This window comes from Beta vulgaris, chromosome 6, assembly GCF_026745355.1.
Source record: "Beta vulgaris subsp. vulgaris cultivar EL10 chromosome 6, EL10.2, whole genome shotgun sequence".
Taxonomy (NCBI): Eukaryota; Viridiplantae; Streptophyta; class Magnoliopsida; order Caryophyllales; family Amaranthaceae; genus Beta; species Beta vulgaris.
Window position 1 is genome coordinate 9,066,802 of NC_079207.1, and position 14,407 is coordinate 9,081,208.

General features: G+C 42.8%; 1 protein-coding gene across 1 annotated transcript; it reads right to left on the minus strand.

Annotated features, from left to right (window-relative positions):
• Positions 1-9,012: 9,012 nt before the first annotated feature.
• Positions 9,013-10,105, minus strand: LOC125498895 (uncharacterized). The gene is made up of 2 exons (XM_057395661.1): positions 9,682-10,105; positions 9,013-9,350 (listed from the first exon to the last, which is right to left on the minus strand). The coding sequence occupies exons 1-2, from the start codon at positions 10,103-10,105 to the stop codon at positions 9,013-9,015; spliced, it is 762 nt and encodes a 253-aa protein (XP_057251644.1).
• Between the last annotated feature and the right edge of the window lie 4,302 nt (positions 10,106-14,407).

Consider the following 14,407-nt stretch of genomic DNA (forward strand, 5'->3'; position numbering starts at 1 on the left):
GTAACGCACCGACTAAGTTAAGTCTTCCGCTGCTCAGTAAGAGCTAATTAATGAATTAATGATGTTTAGGAGTCGGGGCTAGAGATGGAAATATCCAGCGGATGATCCGATCACCCGCTTCACCCGCACTATTAAACGGATGGAAAACCCGGTTTAAACGGGTGAGAGGCGGGTGACGGGTTAACGGGTGACGGATTCGGGTCGGATTCGGGTGATAATTTTTCATCCATCACCCGGTCCATCACCCGGTTACCACCCGACCCATCACCCGTTTATATATATATATATATATATATATATATAACTTATTTTCTTATGCAAATTGTTGTGGGTTTTATGTTGTTGGGCTACTGGATTTTTTTCTCCCGTCACCCGATAATCACCCGATCCATCCGTTTCACCCGCGGGTGATGGATGGATGGATTCGGGTGAACATTTATGCGGGTGATGGATGGATCGGGTGAAGCGGGTGGATGCGGGTGATGGATGCGGGTGACGATCCACCCGCCCCGAACCCGATCCATTTCCATCTCTAGTCGGGGCGTTACAGAATGGTATCAGAGCCAACGGTTCCGAAACCTTAAGTAAAACCTTACAGGTTTTACGTATTTCAAATAAGAACTAAAATGGTTTAGGATAAGTAATTTAGCTAAGATGAGATAATAATAATAACAATAAAATGGTTGTAGATAAATAAGGAAAACAATAATGAATATGAGTGTGAGAGATAGGACGGGAATGGGAAACTTTTACGCTGCTTTAACGCTGTTGACAGAGTATGTTGCTGGCAAATGAGTATGTCATAAACGTAAAATATTTTATGTTTTAGACGATGGCCTCAAGCGAAAGTGACCCTATTAATGGGGGAAATGCAAACCACGAATCCGAGGTCACGCTCGAAGAAATGAGGGCAAGGATTGACGCATTGCGTAGCGACCCTGTTTTTGGAGATGCCACCGGAGATGCTAGTGATAACCGAATGGATTTAATGAGGCTGATGATGATGGAGCTTTTACAAGGAAATCGATAAAGGCCTAGAACTGAACAAGAAGAGTGCTCAAACATGTTCAAGAGGTTTTCGGCTCATAAGCGCCCAACTTATGATGGAAAGCCAGACCCCACTGAGTTTGAAGAATGGCTCAACGGCATGGAAAAATTGTTCGATGCCACCCAGTGCCCCGATAAGTGGAAAGTTAACTTTGCAGTCTTTTATCTGAAAGGACAAGCCGATCTTTGGTGGAAAACTGCCAAGGAAATGCAACAGCATCCTGGATTCGGATGGGAACATCTAAAGGAGGCCATGCCCAACCAGTTTTATCCTCAGTCATTGCAACTCCAAATGGAGTCGGAGTTTATTCATCTAAAACAAAGGAATATGACAGTCTTGGAGTATGCGGTGAAATTCAATGAACTTGCTCGATTCGCCCCAGACTTGGTTTCCACTGATCGTCAACGGATGAATCGTTTCGAAGGAGGTTTGAATGTTGACCTTCAGGAGAAACTAGCAGCACATATGAGCAAATCCTATCAGGAATTGTATGATAGGGCCATCAATGTCGAACGCAAGACGAAACTTAGAAAGGAGGTGTTTGAGAATGGTAAGAGGAAAGGAAAACCTCAAGAAGGCCAATCAAGCAACATTTTCAACAAGAAGTTGAATACTGGTTACGTGGAGGAGAATCGTAATCAAAAACAAGTTCCTCGGTGCAACAAGTGTAACAAGCAAGGCCATTGGGCAAGGGATTGTCGTAAAGGCACCGACCAATGTTATCGATGTGGTAAACAAGGCCATATAGTGAGAGATTGTCCTGTTCAAGAACAACGAGGCCACAACGTGAACAACCATGGCTTCACAAGGAATCAAGGGAATGGACAGAACTCCACTTATAGCGGCAATGCGAACAACAATCGTAATCCTCCGAGAGGACCTCCACAAGCTGGGAGAGTGTTCATGATGCAAAGAGAAGAAGCTGAAGCTGATGATACCGTCATCACTGGTACTTTCCCTGTCCACTCTATACCCGGTTGTGTTCTTTTTGATTCTGGAGCTTCACATTCATTTATATCTACTGCATTTTCTAGAACTTTGAATGCAAAACCATGCCCTAAATTCTCTGCCATGTCAGTTTCCATCCCAAATGGTGAATCTATCTCATGTGATGTCATGTATAGAAACTCCCTATCCTTATAGGAGGCTATGAGTTCCTAGTTGACCTAGTTCAATTTGAATTAACCGACTTTGATGTGATATTGGGAATGGATTGGTTATCCAAGTACCAAGCCGACATTAATTGCCTTAACCATGAGATAACCCTTAGAAGACCTGATGGGTGCAAGGTTTCTTATCGAAGAAGAAAAGCCAAATCCCGTATTATCTCAACCTCAAAAGTATTCAAACTACTTGCGAAGGGTTGTTACGGATACCTTTGCAATGTAATAGACCTAACAAAACCTGAAGACTCTTTGTCCGACATCCCTATAGTAAAAGAATACCCTGACGTGTTTCCAGAAGACATACCTGGTATGCCTCCGCAAAGAGAAATAGACTTTAGCATCGACCTTATTCCGGGAGCTGCTCCTATCTCAAAGGCACCATATAGAATGGCACCAGCTGAACTGCAAGAATTGAAGAAGCAACTGGATGAATTGCTCGATAAAGGGTACATTCGACCCAGTGTTTCACCTTGGGGTGCACCAGTCTTGTTTGTAAAGAAGAAAGATGGAAGTATGAGGTTGTGCATCGATTATCGAGAGTTAAATAAGATTACCATCAAAAATAGATATCCCTTACCCCGCATCGACGATCTTTTCGATCAGCTGCGAGGTGCAACCATTTTCTCCAAGATAGATTTGAGGTCTGGATATCATCAACTTCGCATTAAGCCAGAAGATATCTCAAAAACCGCCTTCAGAACTCGATACGACCATTATGAATTCACGGTGATGCCCTTTGGGTTAACCAATGCCCCAGCCGTTTTCATGGACCTGATGAACCGAGTTTTCAAGCCCTACCTTGATAAATTCGTTGTTGTATTCATCGATGATATCTTGGTATTTTCAAGAAACTCAAGTGAGCACGAAGAACACTTGAGAAAGGTGTTGGAAATACTAAGAGAAAGAAAGTTGTATGCGAAGCTGAAGAAATGTGAATTTTGGTTGAAAGAAGTTGCCTTTCTAGGGCACATCATTTCTGAGAATGGAGTCTCCGTTGATCCTCAGAAAATAAAAGCCATAATGGAGTGGCCTAGACCCACCAATGTCCCCGAAATTCGAAGTTTTATGGGTTTAGCTGGATACTACCGAAGATTCGTCCAAGACTTCTCAAAGATAGCTATGCCTATAACGCGATTGGTGAAGAAGTCGGTCAAGTTTGAATGGAGCGATGAATGTGAAGAAGCTTTTCAGGAGTTAAAGAAACGCCTTACCTCTGCCCCAATTCTAACCCTTCCTTCTGGTACAGATGGCTTTGTAGTGTATAGTGATGCCTCCAAGCATGGATTAGGATGCGTGCTGATGCAAAACGAGAAGGTTATAGCATATGCTTCTCGACAACTCAAACCGCATGAACAAAATTACCCAACCCATGATCTTGAACTAGCCGCTGTCGTATTTGCCCTGAAAATCTGGCGACACTATTTGTATGGTGTTCCGTGCAAAACTTTACCAGACCATAAAAGCCTCAAATACATCTTTACCCAAAAAGAGTTGAACTTAAGACAACGTAGGTGGCTAGAACTCCTAAAGACTACGACCTTGACATTCAATATCATTAAAAGCAAATGTTGTAGCTGATGCCCTAAGTCGAAAAGCTCACCTAAATACAACCTTGACCCTACCAAAAGCTATAAAAGATGATCTTTGGAAAATGAAAGTAGAGATCATTCAGAGAAAAGAAGGTGCATACTTGAATGCATTGGAGTTAAGGCTGTTGGCAGACATAAAGGAGGCACAAGGTGAAGACCTGGAGTTAGAGAAAATAAAGAATGATGTGAAAAGAGGAAAGTCGCCAGGATTTGTGATCCAAGAGGATGGTACTTTGAGATTTCAAGGAAGGTTATGTGTCCCCAATAAGGAGACACTAAAGAAGAGGATTTTAAAAGAAGCTCATAATAGTTTTTTCTCAATCCACCCTGGAGGAAACAAGTTATACAAAGATTTGAAACAGACATTTTGGTGGAGCAACATGAAGCAAGAAGTTGCTGAATTTGTGGCAAGATGCTTGACTTGTCAAAAGGTCAAGATAGAGCACCAGAGACCTGCAGGGCTCCTACAACCCCTAAGTGTCCCTACTTGGAAGTGGGATTCGATCTCGATGGATTTCATAATGGGACTACCACCATCAACTCGAGGCGTGAACTCTATCTGGGTGATTGTGGATAGATTGACGAAATCCGCGCACTTCTTAGCTATAAGAAATAATTGGAGCTTAGACAAGCTAGCTGAGCTGTATATGAACACGATTGTCAGGCTACATGGAGTTCCGAGTTCAATCGTATCTGATCGAGACTCAAGATTCCAAGCAAAGTTTTGGAAAGAATTGCAAAAGGCTCTTGGCACTAGACTCGACTTCAGTACAGCCTTCCACCCAGCAACTGATGGTCAGACGGAACGGAGATACAGACCCCTGGAAGATATGTTAAGAGCATGCATGTTAGATTTTCAAGGAAGTTGGGAGAAGTACTTGCCACTGGTAGAATTTTCTTACAATAATAGCTACCAAGCTAGCATCAAAATGGCCCCATATGAAGCACTCTATGGAAGAAGATGTAGAACACCCCTTTGTTGGAGTGATATTGACGAAGCTCGAATGATCGGACCCGACTTGATACAAGAAACGACAGAAAAAGTACGATTAATTCAGACCAGGATCAAGACTGCGCAGAATCGACAGAAGAGCTATGCAGACCGACGAAGGAGACCACTAGAGTTTATAGTGGGTGATCATGTTTTTCTGAAAGTCTCACCTACTAAAGGTGTCATGCGATTTGGTCAATCTGGTAAGCTTAGTCCAAGGTATATCGGCCCATATGAGATTCTCGAGCGAGTGAATGACGTGGCTTATCGACTGGCACTACCGACAGACCTACATAAGGTGCATAATGTCTTCCATATATCGATGTTAAGAAAGTACATACCTGATCCAAGCCATGTGATTAGGCATGAACCTTTACAACTGAGGAACGACTTGACTTACGAAGAAAAACCGATCGAAATCCTTGACCGTAGGGAAAAGCAGCTCAGGAACAAAGTAATTCCCATGGTAAAAGTTTTATGGGCTAACCATTCGTCGACTGAAGCAACTTGGGAAGTTGAAGATCAAATAAAAGCGAAATACCCTCATCTATTTGCTTAGATTATTATGTATGTTTATCATGTCTGATCTGCGTATGTTATCTAAAGTATGAATATGTTTTACTCGAAAAAAAGAAAATACGAAGGGGGTCAGCCCTCAACCAGCCTCGGGGTGTACATAACTGAAAACTCTAAGCAATACGAGCATCCTCAGCCAGCCGAGGATGACGAAGAAGTCGCGATCGGCCAGGACCCCGGTCGGACTGTCAGGGTAGGCAAGGCCATGGACTCCCAAACAAGGCAAGATATCATCCAAGTGCTCACGGAGTACCAAGATGTCTTCGCCTATGAGGCCACAGAAATGTCGGGGCTCGACCCGAAAATCATGTGTCATGAGCTTAACATCAAAGAGGGGTTCAAACCAATCAAGCAAAAGCTCAGACACCAAGGTTCCGAAAGAAACGCCGCAGCAGCCGCAGAGGTTAAGAAGCTGCTCGAAGCGGGTTTCATAGAAGAATGTCAATACTCGGAGTGGCTGGCCAACGTGGTATTGGTCAAAAAGCCGAGTGGGGCATGGAGAATGTGTGTTGATTTCACCGACTTAAACTGGCGAGGCCTATGTCGTATCGGCTAACGCGCAAATAAATCAATACTACCCTACACAAACGTAGTATAAGGAAGTAAGGTTCGAATCCACGGAGAAGGTAAGTTTGGCTTGACTAGACGTGTGCTATGGTAACAATGGGGGGGTTTTTAGGAATGAAAATTTAAACAAACAAAACAGAAGCAAGGAAAATCAAATAATAAACGAGATCTTGGCAATCAATCTTCACAACCAATTCAACCCTTGATCATTGAACAATCCAAACCTAAGTTACTTGAACGCCCTATTGTGAATCATAAGATTCAATCTCCCCTAACGTAGTGGTATGACTAAGCGAGCGCTCTAGTCCTACCCTTAATGGCAAAACAACCTAGCCAAGCGTTCTAGATTCAATTTAGCAATTAGATAACAACTAGGGAGATTTCAATAGGGTAATCTAGCATTCACACAAGCGGTCGAATGCGAAATTATATGATGATTCTTCTTATACTCAATCATCCACGAGCGTGCAATAATTGGGATAAACTACAACCCTAGATAATCTCAAAGCAGACAATTATCTAGATAGTAGAGATTGCAATAAGCAAGAAGTTAATTGATCAAGTTAACTTAAGCACAAAAACAATCAAACATGAAGAACATGAAGAATCATCAACATTCAAGCAAATTAAAGAAGAATTGAACTCACAATGATTAAAATGGTTGATTCGATTGATACACCAAGATGGAAGATTATCCCTCCATAATATCAAAGATTACAATTTTTATTTGAGTTCTCTCTAAAAACCAGTGAAAAACGATCCAAAACACAAAGGACGAAATGTTCCTTTAATCAGCAAAACAAGAGAAGACGAAAAGCCGAAATCCGCGTTGCAGGGCTCCGCGACCGCGGAGGGGGTCCGCGACCGCGGTGAGGTCGCGGAGATCACGGCAAATTCCTTTGATTTCCTCCGAAATTCGTCGCGACCGCGGTCATGTGCTCCGCGACCGCGGAGGCTGCCGGTACATCTTCCTCCATCTTTCCTTGGATGCTTCCTCAATTGATTAACAAATTCTTCCCATTCTTTCCTTGCCACTTAAATGCACTTTGTTGACTTATTCCACTTGTACACTTGACTTTGTGACTTGGCATTTTCTTCAATAGCACATTGTTACAATTGGACCCTCTCATCAACATAAAAGAAAATAAAAAACTCAAATACCAATTGATGAGAAAGAGTACAAAATCATAACAAAATATGTTCAAGTCCACACAAAAATAGCCAAATAAGTACTAAAAATGCCATATGAACATGGCATATCAAATTCCCCCATGCTTAGACCTTTACTCGTCCTCGAGTAAAATCCTAACTCCTTTCTATCTCCAAGGTCTATCAAGGAAAGCATGGAGAAATTACACAAAATCCAATCCTAACACCACTACTCCAATCAAAACGAATAAGTGATGAATCGCAACTAGCTAAAGTTTGAGCGGAAGTAACCTCAACGCATCAAAACTCTAGCCATCTTATCGCTCCATAATCCACAAGGATAGTTAACTTGGGGGTGGAAATGACCTCAACACACCCAAGCTAACTGCACACAAACCAAAGAGCAAGGGAGCTAACTGTCCTAGATCCCCCAAGCTCAACTCACACACTACTCCCTCAAAACAAAGCCTTGGTTCGGAATAACACCATCAAACCAAGAGCTTACCTCTTAAAACAACCTCCACTCCCCTTATGGCTCCAAGATGAAAAATTAGAGGTTTTCTAACCTACCACCATCTAAACCACAACCTCCTTATTTCAACCATGAGTGACCTACCCAAACGCCGCTTCAAACACCCTTCATATGCCACCACTCCGAGAAATAAGTGACATCCGAGTCCTCTCCTTTTGCCTAGGCGCCCTCCCGGGTTTTCACCTAGCCACTCATCATTATTTTTTTTTTTTATCTCTCATTTTTTTTTTTTTTTTTTTTTTTTTTTTTTTTTTTTCTTTCAATATTTTTTTTCATTTCTTTTCATCATTTTTTTTTTCTTTTTTTTTTTTTCTTTTTTTTTTTTTTTTTTTTTTTATAAAAGAAATATACACATCAACCACATCTCACTCCCCCATGCTTGAAGGACACATTGTCCTCAATGTGTAAAATATGAAAATAATTAGCAATAGGGAGACGAGAACCTCTAGTAACCACCATAAGCAAAAGGCAACAAGAGCAAACCACACAATACAACTCCTTCCACACTACACAAGAAACTCCTCCAACTCCAAACTTAAAATTTCACCACAACAAGTTCTCAAACAATAAGTAACCACAACCACAACAAGTGATTATCCACAACTCCCAATCACAACAACTCACCACAAGAAATAATAATCAACCAACCACAACTCTTAATCAAGGTAACTTTCAAATTAGAGTATGAAAAGTTCAAGTTTACCTCAAAGCAGGAAGAACAATGCAATTGATTGACTAACCAAGTAAGAACAACACCCCAAGTGCACTCCTTTGCTCCTTAATGACCCACCAACTCCAAGAATCAAAAACCCCCCAAATTTTAGGGTTTTCAATGGATTTTGTAAATAGAAAAGAAAAGTGGAGATTTTGGAAGATGATTGAGTGGGAAATGATATGAGTGAGGAAAAAGGATTGAATGAGTGAAAGAGAGGAATATGAGTGAAGGAATTGAAGGGAGATGAAAGGGGATGAGTAGGGTGAGAATAGAGATAGAGGGGGTTGAAAATTGTGGAAGGAGGAAAGAAGAGAAAAGGGCGAAGAAAAGAACTTACCTTGCGGAAGGACGCGGCTCCGCGACCGCGGAGAAAATGACCGCGCCCGCGGAAGGGGTCCGCGCCCGCGGTGAAGTCGCGGAGTTGCTCTCGGCAATTTCTCTTCTTTTGTTTAAAAAAAATCGAAGGGAGTGGTGATGAAACCCACCCCTTTCAGCTCTCTTGTTTTGCTTCAAAGGTTCTCCTACAAAAACCAAAACACCAAAACACACAAAACAAAACATAACAACTCATCTTCAAATGAAATTTATACAAAACACGGGTTGCCTCCCGAGAAGCGCTTAGTTTAAAGTCGAAAGCTCGACATCATGCAATCACCAAAATTTTACCTCAATCGAAACATCATGAACACTGCTTAACCACATCAATAGAATAGATAGAGTGATCCTCTTTACCTCCCATGGCATCATGCATTTTAAACTCAACGTTTTGACCATCAAACTGCATGGTCAAAGAACCGGTGCCACAATCGATCCTAGCATTAGCCGTTTTCAAGAACGGCCTCCCTAAAAGAATAGGGGCGGAATGCCTATCATGCTCCATGTTAATTACATAAAAATCAGCAGGAAAAATCATCTTATCAACTTCCACTAGAACATCTTTCAATACACCTCTAGGAATGGAAGTGGACCGATCCGCTAATTGTATGACAACATTAGTAGGAAGCAATTCACCAAGTTCTACGGACTCATAAAGGAATAAAGGAAGACATTAATGGAGGCTCCCAAATCTAGCATAGCCTTATCAATCTTTGTGTCACCAAGGGTATAGGTATAGTGAACATGCCCGGATCATTGCATTTTTTTGGCATTCTCTTTTGAAAAACGGCGGAAACATGTTCACTAACCTTCACCTTTTGCTTCCCTTTTAAATTTTTCTTCTTTTTGATGGAACAAATTTCCTTCAACCACTTAGCATACAAAGGCACATCTTTTATCAATTTTAACAAAGGAATATTTACGACACATTGACTAAATGTTTCATAAATATCCTTAGAAGATTCAAGCTTACGATTGTCCTTTAATGCTTCGGGAAATGGGGGTACCGGTTTGAAATTCGGAAAAGATTTTACCTCTTGGTGAGAGCTAGGACTCACCAATTTCTCAACTTCTTTTGATGGGACTAGAACCTCTACCTCCTCGTCCTTTGTTACAATCTCCTTCATAACCTTGCTCTTGCTAGGCTCTAGATCCACCAACTCTTTGCCACTCCTCAAAGTCATGGCACTCACATTCTTCTTTGGATTCACCTCGGTTTGAGATGGTAGCTTCCCCGAACTTTGGGCCTCAAGTTTATTCACGACACTAGACATTTGACCCACTTGTGTTTCCAAATTGTGAATGCTAGACCTTGTCTCCTGTTGAAATTGCACCATGTTGGACTGCATAGTAGTCACATTTTGAGCCAAGGCCTTGATCATATCCTCGGTGGACATTGAGTTGGAGCTAGAGGATTTCCCTTGAGCTTGATATGGTGCTATGTAATGAGGAGGGTTATGACCTTGTTGAAAATTCGAATTTCCTTGAAGAGTTGGATTCCCTTGCTTGTAACTCAAGGCCGGATGATCTCTCCATCCGGGATTGTAAGAATTTGAGAATGGATCATACTTCCTTTGTCCTTGATATCCCACGGCATTCACCTCTCGGGTTTCCTCTTGCAAAGTCGGACAAGAATCGTTGGATGATTGTTGTTGGAACAAATACCACAAGCCTTCACTTGTTGTTGATTGCCACTCACCAAAAATTGTCGGAACATGCCCTTAAGGTCGGACACTTCCGACTCCAAAGATGATTTAGAACTTGCCGCTTTAACTCCCCTAGTGGTATTTCTCTTAGAATAAGTGCGGGAACTTTCAGCAAACTCACTTATGAGCTCCATGGCTTGTTGTGGTGTCTTATTATCAATGTTACCCCCACAAGCAGCATTAACCATCCTTCTCTCATCAGGAAGGAGCCACCAACTAAGTATAACACAAGATCTTTCTCGGCAAAACCATGATAGGGACAACAAGCAATGAGCCTCTTAAACCTCTCTAAGTAGTCATAAAGGATCTCATCATAACCTTGCTCAATGTTGCTAATGGCCCTCTTAAGCTCATTCAACTTGCTTGAAGGAAAGAACTTCTCCAAGAAAGCTTGCTTCATCCCCCTCCATGTGTCGATACTGTTGGGGCTCAAATGATAGAACCAATCATTAGCCTTATCTCTTCAATGAAAAAGGAAAGGCCCGCAGTTTGATTTGATCCTCCGTAACACCCCTTGGCTGCATACTAGTACAAACAGCATGGAATTCAGCAAGATGTTTGATTGGATCCTCCCCATTTAAACCATGGAAGCTTGGCAGTAGATGAACAAGACCCGACTTCAGCTCAAAAGTAACATTCTCCCCAAACTCTGGATATTGAATGGCCAATGGTGCTTGGTCCAGATTAGGAGCGGAAAGCTCCCTCAATGTCGGATCAGCTCTAGGTGGCATCTCTTCTTCCTCAGTACCAATGTAGAAAGGTAACTCACGGAAATGACCCGAATCTCCTTTCTCAAGCTATAAAGTGTCCTTTCGATCTCTGAATCAAACAACAAAGATCCAAATGAGAAGCACGGGTGTGAACCATAAGACGGGTTCACACACCAACAATAAAAGTAAACAAACACACAAATAACAACCCAAACTTGTTGCCTTCCCGGCAACGGCGCCAAATTTGGCGAGGCCTAAGTCGTATCGGCTAACGCGCAAATAAATCAATACTACCCTACACAAACGTAGTTATAAGGAAGTAAGGTTCGAATCCACGGAGAAGGTAAGTTTGGCTTGACTAGACGTGTGCTATGGTAACAATGGGGGGGGTTTTGAGGAATGAAAAATTTAAACAAACAAAACAGAAGCAAGGAAAATCAAATAATAAACGAGATCTTGGCAATCAATCTTCACAACCAATTCAACCCTTGATCATTGAACAATCCAACACCTAAGTTACTTGAACGCCCTATTGTGAATCATAAGATTCAATCTCCCCTAACGTAGTGGTATGACTAAGCGAGCGCTCTAGTCCTACCCTTAATGGCAAAACAACCTAGTCCAAGCGTTCTAGATTCAATTTAGCAATTAGATAACAACTAGGGAGATTTCAATAGGGTAATCTAGCATTCACACAAGCGGTCGAATGCGAAATTATATGATGATTCTTCTTATACTCAATCATCCACGAGCGTGCAATAATTGGGTATAAACTACAACCCTAGATAATCTCAAAGCAGACAATTATCTAGATAGTAGAGATTGCAATAAGCAAGAAGTTAATTGATCAAGTTAACTTAAGCACAAAAACAATCAAACATGAAGAACATGAAGAATCATCAACATTCAAGCAAATTAAAAGAAGAATTGAACTCACAAGTTGATCAAAATGGTTGATTCGATTGATACACCAAGATGGAAGATTAGCCCTCCATAATATCAAAGATTACAATTTTTATTTGAGTTCTCTCTAAAAACCAGTGAAAAACGATCCAAAACACAAAGGACGAAATGTTCCTTTAATCAGCAAAACAAGAGAAGACGAAAAGCCGAAATCCGCGTTGCAGGGCTCCGCGACCGCGGAGGGGGTCCGCGACCGCGGTGAGGTCGCGGAGATGCTCACGGCAAATTCCTTTGATTTCCTCCGAAATTCGTCGCGACCGCGGTCATGTGCTCCGCGACCGCGGAGGCTGCCGGTACATCTTCCTCCATCTTTCCTTGGGTGCTTCCTCAATTGATTAACAAATTCTTCCCATTCTTGTTCCCTTGCCACTTGAATGCACTTTGTTGACTTATTCCACTTGTACACTTGACTTTGTGACTTGGCATTTTCTTCAATAGCACATTGTTACAATTGGACCCTCTCATCAACATAAAAGAAAATAAAAAACTCAAATACCAATTGATGAGAAAGAGTACAAAATCATAACAAAATATGTTCAAGTCCACACAAAAATAGCCAAATAAGTACTGAAAAATGCCATATGAACATGGCATATCATAAACAAAGCCTGCCCAAAAGATAATCACCCTCTGCCAAAGATCGATAGGCTGGTCGATTCAACAGCAGGGCACGCCCTTCTCAGCTTCATGGATGCAAATGCCGGCTATCATCAAATTCCCATGGCCGAGAAGGATAGGGTTCATACAGCATTCATCACTCCTCAGGGGGTCTACTGCTACAAAATGATGTCGTTCGGCCTAAAAAATGCCGGGGCGACATATCAGCGAACCGTCAACAAAATCTTCAGCGACCAATTGGGTCGGAACATTGAGGTATACGTTGACGATATGATAGTCAAAAGCAAGGCCCAGTCGGATCACCCGGCAGATCTGAAAGAAACGCTGAGCACCCTAAGGAAATACCGAATGATGCTCAACCCTAAAAAATGCGTCTTCGGAGTTAAAGGGGGAAAGTGCCTCGGATTTTTAGTAGATGAGAGAGGGATCGAAGCCAACCCGGACAAAATCAAAGCGGTCCTAGAGATGAAATCTCCTTGGAACGTTCGGGAAGTACAGCGCCTAACCGGCTGCTTAGCCGCGCTCGGTCGATTCCTCTCCCGGTCGGCTGATAAGAGCTTGTTGTTCTTCAAGGCCCTGAAGCGAAAAGAGTTCGCATGGGATGATGAAGCCGAGCAAGCCTTCACTGCCCTCAAAAATCACTTGGCAACTTTGCCTAAACTGATCTCCCCCTTGCCGGGGGAACCCCTGTTTGTCTACTTGGCTGTCTCGGACTACGCTCTCAGCGCTGTCCTAATAGCCGAGCGAGAAGGAAAGCAACATCCTGTCTACTTCATCAGCCACGCCTACAGGGGAGCCGAGGCGAAGTACAGCGATGTCGAAAAAATGGTCTTTGCCTTAGTAATGGCGAGTCGGAAGCTCAAGCCTTATTTCCAAGCACATCCCATCAAAGTCCTAACCGGACAACCGCTCCGGAAGCTCATTGAGAATAGAAATCACTCGAGTCGGATGAGCGATTGAGCAGACCAGTTAGCAGACTTCGGGCTCGAATTCGAGCCACGAAGGGCAATCAAGGCCCAAGCACTCGCTGACTTCATCACTGAATGCGCAACTCGACCCCCGGTCGGTTCGCAAGAGGAGTGGGAGTTACTTGTTGATGGGTCGTCCACAAAGAGTGGTTGTGGAGCAGGGCTGGTCATCAAGCCCCCGGTCGGAGAAAAAATTGAATATGCTGTTAAGTTCGAGTTTCTCGGATCTAACAATGAAGCCGAGTATGAGGCACTCATCCTCGGATTACAGCTATGCATCCTAGCCGGGGCAACATCGGTCATAGCCAAGTCCGACTCACAACTCATAGTGGGTCAGATTTCCGGAGACTATGAGGCCAAGGAGGACAACATGAGGATGTACTTGGCCAAAGCCCGAGCTGTCATTGGAAGGTTATCCGGATTCTGGATTACCCACATTCCTCGCTCGGAAAACCAGCAAGCCGATGCACTGGCTCGGATGGCTAGTTCTGCGGAAGGGTCGGCCCCTAGAACCATAACTTGGGAAGTACTGAAGGAGCCTAGCATAAATGCCAAAGAGCAGCTCGTACTCAATCGTTCCTCGAACTGGATGGGAGAAATTGTGGAGTACTTGCGAGACGGGACCTTACCCAGTGATCCTAAAGAAGCCGACCGGGTTAAGCACAAATCAGGTTGGTTCCTTTGGCATGAAAGGCAGCTCTATAAAAAGTCTTTCACCCATCCCATCCTCAAGT